Source organism: Myxocyprinus asiaticus, chromosome 48 (genome assembly GCF_019703515.2).
Source record: "Myxocyprinus asiaticus isolate MX2 ecotype Aquarium Trade chromosome 48, UBuf_Myxa_2, whole genome shotgun sequence".
Taxonomy (NCBI): Eukaryota; Metazoa; Chordata; class Actinopteri; order Cypriniformes; family Catostomidae; genus Myxocyprinus; species Myxocyprinus asiaticus.
The window spans coordinates 25,691,452-25,710,894 of NC_059391.1; the positions used below are offsets into that span (position 1 = coordinate 25,691,452).

Sequence of the window (19,443 nt, forward strand, 5' to 3'; positions counted from 1 at the left end):
ATGTTTGTTATGACAGCGCCAGGGGCCTCTTAAAGGCCTCTCAGGGGCCATGAAGTCACCCGTCCAATAATCAACTTTATCTCCTGATGTTCCACAGCATGTGATGTAGAGAGGAAGAAGACACTTTTGCTGAGACCTGAACTCGAGAAAGATGGGAAACCATTTTTGGAATTTGCTTCAGAATCTAAATCAAAACCAAAAAAGTTAACAACTAACACATTTTCCATATAGTTCCATATCTACATGCTGCCCCATTAGGACTGTCCCAGCATTGTGATATCCTAATTTTTGATTGATGTTAATGTTCCTGTGTGATCCTGCAGAGGGCGCTGTTGGGTAAATGTCAACAAACATTCACCGGTATTAGGCCCAGAAACCTTATTGACTCTAACAAATAAACAAACAAACAATAAATCAATTTTTATAATAAAAAAATAAATACACAATGCTCTGAATTTGCCTACATTATATTTGGTTTAAATCAATAATTTTTTTTAATAAAGAGTAAGTTTTTGAGCACTATAGGACAAAGGTCATCTAGCATTAACCAAAATAAATATAAGCAATTTCTTACATTGTATATGGATTTATTTCCTTTAATTCATGAGGCAGGCGGGATCTAATGAAATGAGGACTACGTTTCCCAGCATGCAACAAGTGCACATCCGGTTCACATTTAATCACTTGCATGCTGGGAAATGTAGTTGTCTTCCAGTAATGATTCCGTTCGCACAGTCTCCACGGAAGATGCCGGCCGTACACCACAAATTATTATTAGAGGAGGCCCTGCAGGACAGCCCGCAGGTAAACATACATCTACTGCAGCTTTTCTCAAAGGTTTGATACCCATAACTGTTGGCTGTGTGCGTTTGTGCTTTGGGAAACTGATGAGATAATTGTCGAAACGGGAGTGTGCTGCTGCTCGCGACGCGTATGGACGCATTCATCTAAATAAAACACCGTTATACTTAAAGTTAGAATACATTCAAGTGCACGATTTGGTGGACAGTATAATGTCTCGTAATTACACGTGTAGTTAATTATGTTGATGCATTTATTCTCCAGTAAGGGCCATAGTAAGGTGAGACGATTCTGGCGCGCGGATGTTGATGTTTATAAATACACTCGCATCTGATGCTGTAAACACGAGTGTTTTATTCGCTTTCGCTCTTAAAGTTGTAAACGTGTTGCTGCTGTTGGCAGTGGAGTTGCGAATGGAGGGGCCTGTAAGGGAGGAGTGAGATGTTTAGTTGATCAGACCCATGCATTGATCCTTACACATTAGATATCAAATATCAGATCAGAAATATAAGCATTACATCAGAAACATCAGCATCAGGGTTAGAATAAGTCAACGTCAGATCAGTCATCATATCAGACATAACAGCATCCTATCTGAGATTTTAGCCTCAGACTGGATTCATAAACATCTGGTCAGATACATTAAAATCTGGTCTGATGTCACAGCATCAAATTAGAGACATCAACATCAGATCACAAAACATGATCATCAGATCAGAGACAGTAGACCTCATGTTCATAGACACTTTTTTTTGCTTTATTTTTGTGCACTGGAATTTGGCTAAATTTAACCCTTTTTGCATGGAATCAGACGCTGATGCAACATTTTTCTGTAAACTGTAGATGGAAAACTCTCTGTGGGCATAAAATGCTTATAAATGTTGATATAACATTGGTTCACATACCAATTTGCATGCAATTTTATTTTGCAATTCAAACTGTAAAACCTCTCCCTCATACTACTTATGACTTCGTAAGACTTAAGCACAAGTTTTTGGGTGATTCATATCCAATAAATGCTCTGTCTACTTGCGATTGCTCTCTTGCCCGGCATATCTCATTGTTTGCATTTGAAACACACCCAAATTTCTGACTTTATCTTTGACAGAACACACCTGTGGATACACCCAGCATACTTTAAACGGCACAAATAGCTTGATGGGTTCATTTAGCACATTTAACACTGTAAATATGTCAGAGAAATGGAGACAGGGTGAATTTTATACCGCCTGTCTCAAGGAATAGCTTTCATTCACTTATGTGTGTGTGTGTGTGTGTGTGTGTGTGTGTGTGTGTGTGTGTGTGTGCGCGTGTGTGTGTGCCACAGACACGTTCCCTGCTCAGTGTGTTTGAAGAGGATGCAGGAACCCTCACAAACTACACAAACCAGCTGCTCCAGTCTATGCAAAGAGTGTTTGGAGCACAGGTATACACACATTTTCACATTGACAATGACAAAATTAAAGACAACATGAAATCAAAAGGGACCCTCTTTACTTTCTTTATAAATGTCGCTCTCCTTATTGTGTACGATTCATCAGTGCATGTTATTCTAAAGAAAAAAATCTTTGTTTAAAAAATCTTTCATCAACGTAATTCATATTGCCATCTCTGAAGTGTTTCTGCTGATGTCACTAAGGCCACACACGTAATAATAAGGAGTGGTGGTGGCGTAATGGACTAAAGCACTGAACTGGTAAGCAGAAGGTTGTTGGTTCGATCCCCACAGACACCACCATTGTGTCCTTGAGCAAGGCACTTAACTCCAGGTTGCTCCAGGGGGATTGTCCCCGTAATAAGTGCACTGTAAGTCGCTTTGGATAAAAGCATCTGCCAAATGCATAAATGTAAATGTAAATATCATAGCCAAACACCAACGATCCAATAAAACCCTGATGGATAAGATCAAGTCCTGCCTTACATTATTTCACATGGAAATACGTCACGTTACGAACGTTAAATACATTATGAATGCCATTTCATGTAGTACAAAGTACAATTATTGTACAATTGGGTGTTTCTTCAACTCAGCTTCTTTCATGTCCCAAGGGATGATTTTTATTCAAACGAACCGATTTAAAAAAATCTTTATTTTTGTTATATGATGGTCTCCTTAAAACTGACTTGGAAATGTTTTACCAGGTCTTCATCATTTGTTTTTGGTACTTTTAGATGCCTTTTATGTACAGATTTGACTGTTTTAGCCTTGTCCCTTTCAATATTAAGCTATGGAAATACAATACAAAAATACAATTTATTTAAAATTATGATAATCTAAACAAAAAGTTAAATAAGCATCAACCATTTCAATATTTATTGTGTGAAAATGATCTGTCTTACAGTTGTGGCATCATTTCCACCACACCCAACAGTTTTGCCCCTAATAAACTTTTTTCCAAAATGAGTGTACTTGTTGAAGTGGACCAAAATGTCAGTGAAGAGCATGACTGAGATGAAATATGAGACAAGTGAAAAAAGGCAAAAAAAAAAAAAAAATTTTTTTATCTGGCATCATTTCCAGTCATTTTGCCAAATTTTGCATAAAGTGTAAAACTATTATTTAATTGTGTATTCAGTATACATAAAATGTTAGCTATGAAATTAGCTTCAGCAAGGCAAAAGAGCTGGCTATTTTAAAAAAATGTTAAAAGTGTAATTTCCATCAGCATCACTAATAAAGTAAAAAATGACAAAACTCCTGTGATGCATGTACATACACTGTTGGACATTGGCAGCAGACAAATAAAAAAAAAAAAAAGAGAGAGTGTGAAAAATGTTTTAACGAGACTTAGAAACCCACAAAGCTAAAAGTGCCCAAAGTTGACTCAGTTATGAACATACATTTTACATATACCTAACCCTAAAATTCTGGCATATTTATATGCAAATTAAGACATTATGTAGCCACTTTAAGAAGCTTATTTCCTTCTAAAGGTCCCCATAATGTACACGTTTCGGATTTGACCTGCCTTGTTAGGCAAAGCCTTACCCACACATACTGTATATAAACAAGCTCTATTTCTACCCCTGACCGAATCAATTTTCTGTGTGCAGAATGAAATGGCTCTGGCGACAGAACAGCTTTCTAAGCAGCTCTTGGAGTATGAGAAACAGGTGAGCTGTTTTACTTCCTCTTGAAATTATACTGATGCATCAGCAGTAATAATGAAGCATCCTGTGCATGTCTGAATATCGGAGTGTTTGTGAATGTGTATCAGGAGTGTTTCTCTGTGAATCTGACATGGTGATTTTGTGGTTCTGCAGAACTTTGCACTGGCCAAGGGAGATGAAGAGGTGATCAACACTTTACAACACTTTGCCAAAAGTGTGGAAGAGGTGAGAAGACTCCTGCAGAGAGAGAGTGTGTGTCCGTCTGTCCCTCTGACTCACTGCATTTGTGTGTGGTTAGTGGGATCTCTCGGTTTGAGTGAGTCGTTCAGTCATATGACAGATGTTGTGGGTTGTTTCTGTCATGCGGGGGGTTCACAGACGGTTGCCAAGATGGCAAGATCTGACTGAAAACAACATTAAACTGACTTCAGACTAGCTCACCAACTGCTTATATACTGAACTGCAGAACTATATTTTTTGTATTGTGTTTTTTTTAATAAAATATTTAGTTTCCAAGCTGAGTCAAGCTGAAGCTCAGCATTTAATGGACATTGTTATAGCATGCTTTAATGATTTCTCTGTTTCTCAAGCTGAATTCTCTGCATGCTGAACTGGCCACACAGATTGCCGATAAGATGGTGTTTCCCATGGTGAAGTTCAGAGAGAGGGACCTCACAGGTACAACAAGGAGGCATACTGTGAAAAGTTTTTCTTGCTCTTTTAAATAAGAGTCCATGGTACTATAATGATATACTTTATTGAAACCAAGCTGCAAAAACAACTAATTCAGAAACAATCATGAGCTCATAAACATACAGTTGAAGTCAGAAGTTTACATACACTTAGGTTGAAGTCATTAAAACAAATTTTTTAACCACTCCACAGATTTAATATGAGCAAAATATAGTTTTGGCAAGTAGTTTAGGACATCTGCTTTGTGCATGACATGAGTAATTTTTCCAACAATTGTTTACAGACAGATTGTTTCACTTTTAATTGACTATATCACAATTCCAGTGGGTCAGAAGTTTACATACACTGTTAACTGTGCCTTTAAGAAGCTTAGAAATTTCCAGAAAATGATGTCTAGCCATTAGACAATTAGCCAGTTAGCTTCTTATAGGAGGTGTATTGAATTGGAGGTGTACCTGTGGATGTATTTTAAGGCCTACTTTCAAACTCAGTGCCTCTTTGTTTGATATCATGGGAAAATCAGAAGAAATCAGCTAAGACCTCAGAAAAAAAATTGTGGACCTCTACAAGTCTGGTTCATCCTTGGGAGCAATTTCAAAACACCTAAAGGTACCACGTTCATCTGTACAAACAATAGTACGCAAGTATGAACACCATGGGACCATGCAGCCATCATACCGCTCAGGAAGAAGACACATTTTGTCTCCTAGAGATGAACGTAGTTTGGTGTGAAAAGTGCAAATCAATCCCAGAACAGCAGCAAAGGACCTTGTGAAGATGCTGGAGAAAACAGGTAGACAAGTATCTATATCCACAGTAAAACAAGTCCTATATCGACATAACCTGAAAGGCTGCTCAGCAAGGAAGAAGCCACTGCTCCAAAACTACCATAAAAAAGCCAGAATACAGTTTGCAAGTGCACATGGGGAAAAAAGATCTTGATTTTTGGAGAAATGTCCTCTGGTCTGATGAAACAAAAATGTTTTGGCCGTAATGACCATCGTTATGTTTGGAGGAAAAAGGGTGAGGCTTGCAAGCCGAAAAACACCATCCCAACTGTGAAGCATGGGGGTGGCAGCATCATGTTGTGGGGGTACTTTGCTGCAGGAGGGACTGGTGCACTTCACAAAATAGATGGCATCAAGAGGAAGGAAAATTATGTGGCTATATTGAAGCAATATCTCAAGACATCAGCCAGGAAGTTAAAGCTCGGTCGCAAATGGGTCTTCCAAATGGACAATGACCCCAAGCATACCTCCAAAGTTGTGGCAAAATGGCTTAAGGACAACAAAGTCAAGGTATTGAAGTGGTCATCACAAAGCCCTGACCTCAGTCTGATAGAAAATTTGTGGGCAGAACTGAAAAAGCATGTGTGAGCAAGGAGGCCTACAAACCTGACTCAGTTACACCAGTTTTGTCTGGAGGAATGGGCTAAAATTCCAGCAACTTATTGTGAGAAGCTTGTGGAAGGCTGCCCAAAACGTCTGACCCAAGTTAAACAATTTAAAGGCAATGCTACCAAATACTAACAAAGTGTATGTAAACTTCTGACCCACTGGGAATGTGATGAAAGAAAGAAAAGCTGAAATAAATCATTCTCTCTACTATTATTCTGACATTTCACATTCTTAAAATAGTGATCCTACCTGACCTAAGACAGGGAATGTTTTCTATGATTAAATGTAATTGTGAATTGTGAAAAACTGAGTTTAAATGTAATTGGCTAAGGTGTATGTAAACTTCTAACTTCAACTGTATGACTGCCCACATTTACGTATTAACACTTATTCAGTATTCAGCAATTTGGCAAAGGTGTTGTTAATGATTCACATGGGAAGAGGTTAGCCAATCATATTCGTCTACATATAGAATTGTTTACACATAAAATTCTTAAAGATACAGTTGCAAGAACAGCTCTAACTTTAAAGGCTCAGAGAGAAGGTGAAAAATGGTTAAACTAAAGTATGACTGTTTTTTCTGCAAGAAATCTTGACTAACATTATAAGTGCATTTCTGGGGAATACAATAAATAAAAAGCACAAAAAATGTGTAGAATATTAACCTGCCATTGAACTTGAACTGTGCCTTGTTAAACTTTAGAACACCAGTTCTTTAAAATACCAGATTACCTTACTTCTGCATAATCTGAAAATGACCTTTGGTGTAAAAAAGATTATATAGAATCTGATTCTGATCTGTGATGTGTTTGTTTTCCAGAGGTCAGCACACTGAAGGAGATATTCGCCATTGCCAGTGATGGTATGAAGTCAATAAAGTCACTTTATCCACAGTGGATGAGAGAAAAACAATTATCTGGTAAATGAAAATCATCTGTACCACCTCTTTCTCTCTTCAGAGCATGAAGCTGCTATGGTGAAATATAGCCGTCTACCTAAGAAGAAAGAAAATGAAAAGGTAAATGTTATCTGATGTAACTGTTGTTAGAAACCCACCAATCAGGCTCAGTAATGATTAGTTATGTCACGTGTGTTTGATGACAGATGAAAGCAGAGATTGTCAGAGAGGTGGCGGATTCTCGCAGGAAACAGCATCAGGCCGCTATGCAGTATTATTGCGCTCTGAATGCTCTGCAGTACAGGAAGAGAGTGGCCATGCTGGAGCCCATGCTGGGATACACAAACGCACAGGTCTGACATCTGCCGGTCTCTTTTTCTATGTATCAGTGCTTTAAAATAATTGACATTCTGCCCAAAAACTAGTCAAAAATCACTCCTTTACTTTTCTATTGATACCGTCTCACATAAAATGGATAGTTCTGGTTGTATTGGATGAACATTGTTTGAAGCTCTTATACTATATTCTATACTACATATACTGTATGTGTTTATTCAACTTAGGGCAATTTCATGTCCCAAGGGTTGATTTTTATTTACACAAAAATTCGAAATTGTGAGAAAAAAGTTGCAAATCTGTGATATAGACTCGTAATCTTTATTTCTTGTAGTTGTGACTTTATATCATGCAATGCGACTTTATAAAAATAAAGAAATAAAGTAAAAACTGCAAGATATAAAGTCGCAATAGCAAGAAGTAGATTCGAAATTGCGAGATATAAAGTCACAACTCTGAGAAATATAGTTGTAATTATGAGTGTATATCACGGAATTGCGACTATTTTCACAACTGCATCTTTGTTGCTTGCAATTTCGACTTTATAAAAATAAAGTCGAAATTGCGAGAAATGGCCGCAGTTCCGTGATATAAATTAGAAATTTATTTCTGGCAATTATGACTTTATAAAAATAAAGAAATAAAGTCGCAATTGTGAGAAATAAAGTCAAAACTACGAGATATAAAGTTGCAATAGCAAGACATTAAGTCGTAATTACGAGAAATAGTTGAAATTCAAGATATGAACTCACAATTGCGAGAAATAAAGTTGCAATATTGAGTTTATCATGGAAAAGCGACTATTTCTCACAATTGCCGGTTTGTTTCTCGCAATTTTGACTTTATAAAAATAAAGAAATAAAGTCGCAACTGCAAGAAATAAGTAAAAACTGCAAGATATAAAGTCGCAATATCAAAAAATAGTCGAAATTGCAAGAAATTTCACATTTCCATGATAAACTCATAATTGCCACTATTTCTCGCATGTGTGAAGTCAGTATTGCAATAAATAGTTGAAATTGTGAGAAATAAAGTCGCAATTGCGAGAAATGAAGTCAAAACTATGAGATATAAAGTTGTAATAGCGACACATTAAGTCGAAATTGCGAGAAATAGTTGAAATTGCGAGATAGGAACTTACAATTCGAGAAATAAAGTTGCAATTATGAGTTTATCATGGAAATGCGAGTATTGCATCTTTGTTTCTCGCAATTTAGACTTCATGAAAATAAAGAAATAATGTTGCAATTGTGAGAGTCAAAACTGCGAGATATAAAGATGCAATGGCGAGAAATTAAGTCGAAATTGTGAAACAATTATTAAACAAATCAAACTCTATATTTTAGTTTCTTCAAAGTATCCACCCCTTGCATCTTTGTTGCTTGCAATTTCGACTTTATAAAAATAAAGAAATAAAGTCGAAATTGCAAGAAATGGCCGCAGATCCGTGATATAAATTTGAAATTGCAACTTTATTTCTGGCAGTTATGACTTTAGAAATATAAAGAAATAAAGTTGCAATTGTGAGAAATAAAGTCAAAACTACGAGATATAAAGTTGCAATATTGAGTTTATCATGGAAAAGCGACTATTTCTCGCAATTGCCGGTTTGTTTCTCGCAATTTCGTCTTCATAAAAATAAAGAAATAAAGTCGCAATTGCGAGAAATGAAGTCAAAACTATGAGACATAAAGTTGTAATAGCGAGACATTGCGAGAAATAGTTGAAATTGCGAGATATGAACTTACAATTGCGAGAAATAAAGTTGCAATTATGAGTTTATCATGGAAATGCGAGTATTGCATCTTTGTTTCTCGCAATTTAGACTTCATGAAAATAAAGAAATAATGTTGCAATTGTGAGAAAGTCAAAACTGCGAGATATAAAGATGCAATGGCGAGAAATTAAGTCGAAATTGGGAAACAATTATTAAACAAATCAAACTTTATATTTTAGTTTCTTCAAAGTATCCACCCCTTGCCTACAAGCCTATGAACTGCATTAAATGGCATGAGAATTGTTTTTTAAGCTAATTATTAATAAATATAATTCTTTATAAAACATTGGTATCATTTATCATATTGCCTTGTGACTATGGCATTTGCATCCCAGACCAAAGTTCCATTTTTACAGCAAAGGCCCGTGCTCTACTTCTGGCTCTGGAATATATTGAAAATGCAAAAGAGCGGAACTTTATTGTTCTCACTGATTCAAAATCCTGTCTTCAAGCACTGGAATCTTTGAAGATGGAACATCCCATTATTGTTGATATTTTAATGAAAGCAAATCAGCTACAGAGAAACAATTACAACATAATCGTTTGTTGGATCCCAGGACACAGCGGCCTTCTTGGAAATGAGCAAGCAGACACGGTCACTAAAAAAAGCTCTCACAGAAAGAATTAAAGAGTGCAGAATTCCACCCTCGGACCTGAAGCCCCTATTCAACCACTATATTTTAAATAAATGGCAAATGGAATGGGAAGGATGTCTTAATAACAAACTATCTGAACTAAACCCTGTGGTTGGAATAAGATACATTGGTACCAGTGGTGTACACAAGGTGTCGTATAGGCCACACTTGACTGACCCATGGGTATTTATTGAAAGGTGAAGAACCACCAAAATGCCAATATTGTAACACCACTTTGACTGTGAAGCAGGTGCTCCTGATCTGCCCTATTTTTAATGTCATGGAAAAGCTTTTTATCTGGAAAAACCTTGAAAGACTTGTTTTGTAAGATGTGCCCAGGAAAGCTCTTGGAATTTTGATCAAAAGTGCAACTAAAGGATCTTTTATAGAATTGATTCACTGTACTGGATTGAATAGTCTTCCTTTTTTCTATGTATTGTTTTGGCAAGGTGTGTTGTATTTATGAAGCGTTTGATTGCCATCTGTATTTGCCATGAAATAGCCATTGTAGCTGATATGGCAGTAAACACCATACAAACAAACATATTGCCTTGTGTTGTGACCTTTAGCCATGGTAAAATCCCTGTAAAGTATGGCTCTTGTGGTTTATACTCTAATTTATTAAGTGTATAAATATTATTTGGGTGTAAATATTACTTGTGTGTATTATATTGTTTCTTTAGATAAATTTCGCTAAGAAGGGGATGGAGCTGGTTTCAAAGAAGATGCACCATTTTCTCACCTTGGTTTCCAGCATGACACAAAGGTAAAAAAGATTTGAATTATTGATCAGAAACAGCACACAAGAGGATTCACACATAGTCTCTTTCTCTCAGTATTGAGTCTCAGTTAGAGGTGGAGGCAGAGGTCATGCGCTCGTCTCAGAGAGAGCTTCTCTCAGTGGATGACACTGTCTACATGCCAGATCGCTATCTAGCACCTGTGAATCGTGCCCTCATCCAGAAAGCAGGTTACCTCAACATCAGGAAGTATGCATCACTTTTCAAACTTCTTGTACTCAAATATTTTGATTCATAAATAAAGTTTGGTTTAACATACTGACTCCTTTCTGTCTGTCCTGCAGTAAGACAGGTCTGGTGACCACGGCGTGGGACCGCTTGTATTTTTTCACACAGGGTGGTAATCTGATGTGTCAGCCACGGGGTGCAGTGGCGGGCGGGATGGTTTTGGATCTAGACAACAGCTCCGTCATGGCCGTCGAGTGCGAAGACCGTCGCTACTGCTTTCAGATCACCTCACCCAATGGCAAAACGTACGGAGACGGTGTTTGTCGCTGCTGTTTGAATATGTGAAGCATTCGGTGTGGTTCGCTCTCGGTGGGGCGCATGGTGAGTTGAGCGTGGATGCCGCGGTGGATGGCATGAAGCCTCCACACGCGCTATGTCTCCGTGGCAACGCGCTCAACAAGCTACGTGATAAGATGCGCGGGTTGGCGGTCTCAAACGCGGAGGCAGCTGGGATTCGTCCTCCACCACCCGGATTGAGGCGAATCACTACGCAACCACGAGGACTTAAAAAGCGCATTAGGAATTGGGCATTCCAAACTGGGTGAAAAAGGGGGAAATCCAAAAAAACAAAACAAAAAAAACAATGGAAAAATATAAAACTATTGATTAATAGTTGTTGATTATGAGAATAGACAGTATAAAGTTTATTGCAAAATATTCAGAAATATACAAATATATTTGTAGTTTAAGAGTATAGAGAGACGTTTTTGTGTCATGGGAGTGGGCGGTCGCTGCAGAGCTATTTTTGCGTTCTTTGTTTGCTGCCATTCTTTGATTGGTGGATCTTTCTCTTCAGGATTGTGGGTAGTGTAGTTCTTCTCTAGACATTCTGCTCTTAAACACGATTTTTTTTTTAATGAAGTTGAAATAATGCAGACTGATGTTTTCAACAAAAGCATACATCATTGATTAACAACCTTAAAGCACGGTAGGTCTGTCTTTAAAGGTTTATAATTACTGTTAATAATCAATTCGCCTATGAAAATGTTTTTGATTTTTACTTCCGAAACCAGACTGTCACACTATAGCTTTCTCAAAATTCTTTGCTTTCAGATACATAAAACACAATAACTAAAATACTAATAATGCTGAAAATATGGATCATAGCTCTGAAGGAGACGTAAATGGCAAGATTTCCTCAGTGAGTGGTTCATTTCCTCTAACCTCATTCCTCAGATCCTGTCAGTGTCACACCTCCAAAATCAGTTTCCGGGTGAATGATTAAACACTCATTAATGACGTGCTGTTTTGAGCGGGACAGTTGCTCAGAGAGAGGGAGTTTGTGTTTATTTCTGTTTCGCTCTTCTATTGTCTTCTGTGTTAAATGAAGAACTGTTATTTATTTCTCTGGTTTCCCTGATGGTTCCTGACACAAATAGAATGAACCAGACACCAGAGGATCAGGGCGTCAGCTATCATGTGGTTTCTGGACTGGTTTCATTGTGTGTAAAAATGTACAACTCCACAGAAACAGGTCTGGTAGGACTTCAAGACTGATGGTTGTAACTGTCACTGTTTTTCTTTCTCTGTTCAAGGTCTCTGATTCTTCAAGCGGAAGGCAAAAAAGAATACGAGGAGGTATTTAGGTCTTAAATAAATTACATGCTTAACATTTTTATACTTGATTTGTATGTTTAGTTCTGTGTCTCTGTTTCTTTCCTTTGTCTCCAAAGTGGATTTGCACCCTTAACAACATTTCAAGACAGATTTATCTTTCAGACAATCCTGAGGTAAATATTTCTCTCTCTCTCTCTATCCATCCATCCATCATTCTATCCATCTATCATTCTATCATTCCATCGTTCATCCATCATCCATCATTCCATCCATCTATCATTCTATTGTTCCATCATCCATCCATTGTTCCATCCATCTATCATTCTATTGTTCCATCCATCCATCCATCCATCAGCCCACCTATTAATCCATCCATCCATCGGTTCATCCATCCATCCATCGTAATTTAGTTCTATCCATCTATCATTCCATCCATCAACATTCTGTCGTTCCATCCATCATTCTGTCGTTCCATCCATCCATCCATCCATCATCATTCTGTCGTTCCATCCATCCTTCTGTTGTTCCATCTGTCCATCCATCCGTCTGTTTTTTTTTTTTTTATTATTTAGGACACAACACCTAAAAGTGAGCAATATTGTCTGCAGCTGTGTCTGAATGCAGTCATTTTTGTGTACTCTTTTTTTTTTTATTTAGTGAACTTTCTGATACTGTCTGTGTAGTGAATGTGTCAGGGGTTTTGGTGTGTTTGATGTGTGTTTGTGATGTTATTTGTAGGCTGTGGCTATCAGGTTGCACCAGACGGCTCTACAGGCTGTGACACCCATTACCAGTTTTGAGAAGAGAGCTGAAGGTTCTCCTAATCCTGACCGGTACCAAGATTTCATATCTGACCAAGACAAACTAAACTTATACTGCAGTTAGTTGGTCAAATGAATTCTTTAGTTTAGAAAATCTTCAATACAAAATGGTGCATCTAGTATCTGTATTTCTCTCTCTCCCACATCTGTAGAGCAAAACCAGGTGCTGTAGTCGCTGGAGAGTCTCAGAGGGCCTTTGAGGCTGAAGATTTGATCACTCCTGGAACACCAATCCAGTTTGACATTGTTCTGCCCGTGTCAGAGTTCCTGGACCAAAACAGAGCTGGAGCGAGGTCAGAGGTCAAATCAGTGTCAACAGTCATTTGAATGAACAAAAGCAGTCTACAATACAAAGTTGTTCCTCTGTGAAAAGTGCTAATATACAGTGCTGTGAAAAAGTATTTGCCCCATTCTGATTTCTTCTGTGTTTGTGTATATCTCATACTAAATTGTTTTAAAACTTCAAACAAAATCTAACATAAAACAAAGGCAATCTGAGTAAACACAAAATACAGTTTTTAAATGATAATGTTATTTATTGAAGCAAAAAAGTTATCCGATACCAACTGGGCATTTGTGAAAAGTATTTGCCCCCTTAGTTACTAAATCCCCAAATCTATGAAACTGCATTATATTGGGGCTCAGCTGAACTAGACACACCCAGGCCTGATTACTGCAAGCCCTGTTCAATAAAATCAACATCTAAATAGAACTTTTTCAGCAGCATGAAGTTGGCTAAAAGGTCTCACCCAGTAGCACACAATGCCAAGGTCAAAAGAAATTCCAGAAATGAGGAAAAAGGTGATTGAAATACATCAGTCTGGGAAGGGTTACAAAGCTATTTCAAAGGCTCTGAGACTCCAAAGAACCACAGTGAGAGCCATTATTTCCAAATGGAGAAAACTTGGCACATTAGTGAACCTTCCCAGAAGTGGCCGACCTTGCAAAATTCCTCCAAGAGCACAGCGATGACTCATCCATGAAGTCACAAAAAAGCCAAGGACAACAACATCCAAGGAACTGCAGGCCTCTCTCGCATCAATAAAGGTCACTGTTCATGACGCCACTATCAGAAAGATACAGAATGATGCTCAAACCTGTGAGAATGTTCTGTGGACTGATGAGTCGAAAGTGGAACTGTTTGGAAGACGGGTCCCGTTACATCTGGTGTAAATCAAACACAGAATTCTACAAAAAGAACATCATACCTACGGTCAAGCATGGTGGTGGTAGTGTGATGGTGTGGGGGTGCTTTGCTGCTTCAGGGCCAGGGTGACATTCAATAACTGAGGGAAACATGAATTCTGCGCTCTACCAGAAAATCTTAAAGAAGAACATCCAGTCAGCAAGACAATGATCCAAAGCATAGGAGTAAGTTCACCTCTGAAAGGCTCAAAAGAAGCTAAATTAAAGTTTTGGAGTGGCCTAGTCAAAGTCCTGACTTGAACCCGATTGAGATGCTATGGCAGGACCTTAAACGGGCAGTTCATGCTCGAAAACCCTCCAGTGTGGCTGAACTAAAGCAGTTCTGCAAAGATAAGTGGGCCAAAATTTCACCACAGCGTTGTGAAAGACTGATCTCCAGTTATCGGAAGCCTTTGGTTGCAGTTGTTGCTGCTAAAAGTGGCACAACCAGCTATTAAGTTTAAGTGGGCAGTTAGTTTTTCACATGGGTGATATTGATGTTGGATAACTTTTTTGCTTCAGTAAAAATATATATATATATTTGAAAACTGTCTTTTGTGTTTACTCAGGTTGCCTTATCTCGTTTGAAGATCTAAAACAACTTAGTATGAAAAACACAAAAATAGAAGAAATCAGGACTGTAGTTTATGGTTTTATGGTCTGTTTTATCATTTTACTCTCTTTGCACATCTTCATTGACATCTTCCCTAATTCTCCTCAGTTGTAATGTTGTCTAGACATTGTGCTAAAATCCTGTTTGAATTTGTCAGACGCACAAACCCCTTCAGTGAGACGGAGGACGATGACAATGGTTCGGACACACATGGTGAGCTTGTTATTATATATTATGTATTATATAGTATGTTATATATTAACCGTGTTTCTTGGAATAGGCAGTAGAATGTTGCTTGGAAACCAGATAAACACTAACAAAGGTACAAACTGGTCATTTAGACATGTACCATGTTAATGCCATGGTAAATGAAAATAATAATACTGATGAATTAATTTTTTATTTTTATAAATAAATATAAATATATAAATGTAGGAAAGTAAACTAAACACATATTGTTAAATAATATACAATATTATTAATGTGAGTATATATTTATATATTAGTTTATATTAAAATGTGTGTGTGTGTGTATATATATATATATATATATATATATATATATATATATATATATATAAAGAATATTTTTAAGCCCCATTTTTCATTAAGGTAATGTGAAAAAAATGATATTATCGCAGTCATTAGTATTTATACATCATGGTATTATTTGTTCTGCTGCCTTTATTTTATGCTGATTTTAATAAATTCTATGATAGTAATTTTAATGACTAATGAGGATTATTGGGAATAATGACAAAAAAAACCTATATATCTGTATAAATATCTGAATGTATTGTGATAATGAGAATTTTCAGGGGGGTTATGTGTAATTATTTTGACAATATTGTTACAAAAAAGGGTGTTTAAATGTTAAAAAGGGTGCATTTTCTTATTGCAAAAAAATAACATCTTATTTTGGGGTGATATATGATCTGGCCATGTTCTTGACTGGTTTTGTAGGATTCTTATAAGTGATCTTATACCATCACTTTACCATGGTACCACCATAGTATTTTCCTATAAGGGAAATGTTACAGAGATTTTTGTTGTATATCTCTCTCTCTGTATCCCCAGATTCGCTCTTGCAGCAGGTGTTTGCAGTGCGGTTCTTGGGTTCGATGGCCGTTCGGGCCGGTCACACACAGGAAGTGATCTATGAAGCCATGAGGCAGGTTCTCGCTGCACGTGCAATCCACAACATCTTCAAAACCACTGAGTCCCACCTCATGGTCACTAGTTCCTGCATCAGGTGTGTCATCAGAAATCGCACATCAAAAAAACCTCACAATGTTTAAAAAGTTTGTTCTCTTACAGGATGCTTTTGGGTGTTTAAAAGTGTTTTTGTTTCCTCCGACAGACTGATTGATCCACAGACACAAGTCACCAAAATCAGTGTAAGTATTGATTTATTTATATGCCGTGGTCACTGAACCTTTGTTCAGTTACTCCCTAAAAACTGCAACACATATGTTGTCTCTGTGTCTGTTAGTTCCAGCTGAAGGACGTGTCTCAGTTTGCGGCTCATCAGGAGAACAGCAGACTGATGGGGTTTGTGCTGGAGGGCAGAGACTGGAGTAATGGAGGAGAAGGGGAACCATCCTTCAGTGTGTTTGTGTTTGAGAGCAACACTGAGGGAGAGAAGGTCTGTCTGCAAAGCATACACCATAATGCTGACATGTCAGCTTTCATGCCAGATTTATCACCTGAAATGTGTGCTGCTTCCACAGATTTGTTACACAATAAACTTGGGGAAAGAGATCTCAGAGGCAAGCAAGGTAAGAGATTAAGAGTAACATTTAATTGGTCATCGTGAAATGGCATTTGCAAGCAGTTCTTAAGGCCCTTGCACACCAAGTGCGAATTTTCGCCGCAGTTACCATTTTGAATCAAAACAATGGATTCCTATGAAGCCATTCACACCTGGAGCGAATATTTGCGTGCCAGTAAAGCAAGTTTCTTTTTCTTCACCGGGTTATGAAATGCCCTGACCAATAAAATATTAGCTTTGGGTCAAGTGTCAGGAGCCGCTGCAGTTACCAAATCCAGGGCAACAGGTGGCGCTAAAGCACAGAAAGCTGTTTTGACAACTGGCATTAAATGTTGAAGGAACTCCAGGAAGAAGTCTTGAACCAGCAGAACATGCATTTTATTTGTATCAAATGTCTTAAAAACAGAAACACATTTTCTCATATGGGTTCGCCTAACATGTAAATGATATTGCTGCATCACTGCCTTGAATCTCCTTTAAAAAAAATCTTATCGTTCGTGGATTTTCTTAATGTATTCCATATTGCTGCATTTTTTGCCTTTGCATCTAATTTGGCTTGAGTTCTCTTAGATCTCTAATATAATATATAGCGCCATCTTTGCCTTTGTATCACCTTTAAAAAAAAAAAAAAAAAAAAACTTTATGCATCTTTATGCATTCCGCCCCCCGCCAAATATAAATATTGTTGTGACTTGCAGTGCACTCTGTATAAATGTCTTTGTATACCAAAAACGTGGTGGTGGTCCCCACAAAATTATTTAATCGTTGTTGCTGTGCTATCGTTTAAAGTCATTGACAGCAGTTAAGTTTTAAAGTATCTAAAAATGGGTCAGACTGAAGGTTTGTTGGTTGGTATTTTTGTTTTATTGTGTGCATTATATACACTCTTGGAGCGTTTTAAATGTTGTCACGTTTAATTCGTAACATGCAAAAGAACAAGTTGTGTTGCACTGATGAATTGTTCATAGTAATACCACAGACATGTTAGGAAGTAAATTAGGTCAGTTGTGTTTTCATGTCGCCTCATCTGATTAACTGTTTGTGTATCAGGATCCTGAGGCATTGGCCCAGCTGGTAAAGTCAATGCCCCTGACAAACGATGGAAAGTTTTTGCTATTGGAAAATGAGACGGGTGATGCAGCGGACGGGATTGGACAGGAAGAGGAGTCAGAGGCTTGAGATGAACACATCACACACACATTCCCTACTGCTTTTCTCCCCTGATCTCCAAACAGACTACACAAAAGACAAACTTCTTTAGCACTTATCCAATTTAGTGTGATGCTCGCACAAAAGAGAAGAGCAAGGTCAAAGGTTTGAGCCTTGTTTTAACCTTTAAGTTAAATGCTTGAGTATGCCATCCATCGGTTTGCATGTTAGAGGGATAATTCACCCAATCACAATATTTACCAACCCTCTTGCTTCCAGACATGTATGATGAAAGTGAATGGGTATCGAGGCCATCAAGCTGCAAAAGTGAAAAAAAAAAAAGCACTATAAAAGAAGTCCATATGACCTGTACGCAGTACTTCAAGTCTTCTAAAGCCATACGATAGCTTTGTCGTTATTCACTGAAAATCATCCCCTCTGCCGCAGCTCTCAAATCTCATTTTTGGGTGAACGTTTCCTTTAGGAAAAGGTTTCTTTTATTGATACCGTTTGCTTTTATTGTCTTTTTTGTTGTTCTGTTTCTTAGCGTCACTTTTCAACTACAATCAGACTTTTTCATGATAGTTAAATCTATTCATGGTCATAATATCGGGGGGATTCAGATTTTTCACTACTAGTTGTCAGCAAGCATGACCATGAATCTTTATTTGCACTTTCTTTGTTTGTCACATCTACGTTACTAAATAATGGCAAATTATCTGAAGTGAAGAATATAACGGTTGCAGTGCGTCGTTATCCTGGACCATTCCACTGATTCTGTGCATTCTGTAAAACTGGTCTGAATCCTGACTTGCATACTATCTGTCCTATATACAGTAGTATACAAGATGATGAATATTGCATCCCAAATCAGTGTATTGAATATAGTATAACAGAATGGTGGTGTACAATTTTCAGTTGATTTCTGAAATATGCATATTATTTGCACTGATACTGCCCACAACTCAATCACACTTTTATTTTTCAGTTGTGGTAAAGAATGCACCTTTTTAATGCATCACATTTTGAAGTTGCATCAATGTTTACATCTCTCTCCCACACTAGAATTATATTTTCCTTCACCGAATACAGAGCGTTTTGAAAACACTCAATTACCGCATACTTGGAAAACGAATTAGTGTAGATGTGGCCTATAAGTAATTAATTAATTAAGGTAATGAATTTAGCTAGATGTTAATGCAAACTCTAACACTTCACAACAAAGTGGTTTGTGGTATCAAAACACAATTTTATGGGGGGCCTGGGTAGCTCAGTTGTAAAGACACTGGCTACCACCCCTGGAGTTCGCTAGCTCAAATCCCAGGGCATACTGAGTGACTCCAGCCAGGTCTCCTAAGCAACCAAATTGGCCCAGTTGCTAGGGAGGGTAGAGTCACATGGGGTAACCTCCTCGTGGTCACTATAATGTGGTTCGCTCTCGGTGGGGCGCATGGTGAGTTGAGCATGGTTGCCGCGGTGGATGGCGTGAAGCCTCCACGGCAACGCACTCATCAAGCCACGTGATAAGATGCGCAGATTGACGGTCTCAGACACAGAGGCAACTGGGATTCATCCTCCGCCACCCAGATTGAGGCAAATCACTACACATCCATGAGGACTTGGCACATTGGGAATTGGGCATTCCAAATTAGGAGAAAATCCACACACACA

The 19,443-nt window shown here is 37.9% G+C and overlaps 1 protein-coding gene across 1 annotated transcript; it reads left to right on the top strand.

Moving 5' to 3' along the window:
* The first annotated feature begins 705 nt into the window (after nt 1-705).
* LOC127437704 (DCC-interacting protein 13-beta-like) lies at nt 706-19,098 on the top strand. Its single transcript, XM_051692789.1, has 21 exons — nt 706-804; nt 2,129-2,227; nt 3,856-3,915; nt 4,066-4,137; nt 4,503-4,590; nt 6,823-6,864; nt 6,962-7,020; nt 7,107-7,253; nt 10,332-10,414; nt 10,485-10,637; nt 10,733-10,921; nt 12,212-12,254; nt 12,350-12,406; nt 12,972-13,066; nt 13,207-13,347; nt 15,010-15,065; nt 15,930-16,104; nt 16,213-16,249; nt 16,345-16,497; nt 16,583-16,630; nt 17,674-19,098. The coding sequence occupies exons 1-21, from the start codon at nt 718-720 to the stop codon at nt 17,800-17,802; spliced, it is 2,013 nt and encodes a 670-aa protein (XP_051548749.1). The 5' UTR covers nt 706-717; the 3' UTR covers nt 17,803-19,098.
* Nucleotides 19,099-19,443: the final 345 nt, after the last annotated feature.

Bases quoted from the DNA above. Each gene is read 5' to 3' on its own strand.
- LOC127437704 (XM_051692789.1), top strand. From the start codon at position 718: ATGATTCCGTTCGCACAGTCTCCACGGAAGATGCCGGCCGTACACCAC. The intron at 2,228-3,855 runs GTATACACACAT...TTCTGTGTGCAG, and splicing joins AAAGAGTGTTTGGAGCACAG to AATGAAATGGCTCTGGCGAC. The intron at 13,067-13,206 runs GTACCAAGATTT...CCACATCTGTAG, and splicing joins GGTTCTCCTAATCCTGACCG to AGCAAAACCAGGTGCTGTAG.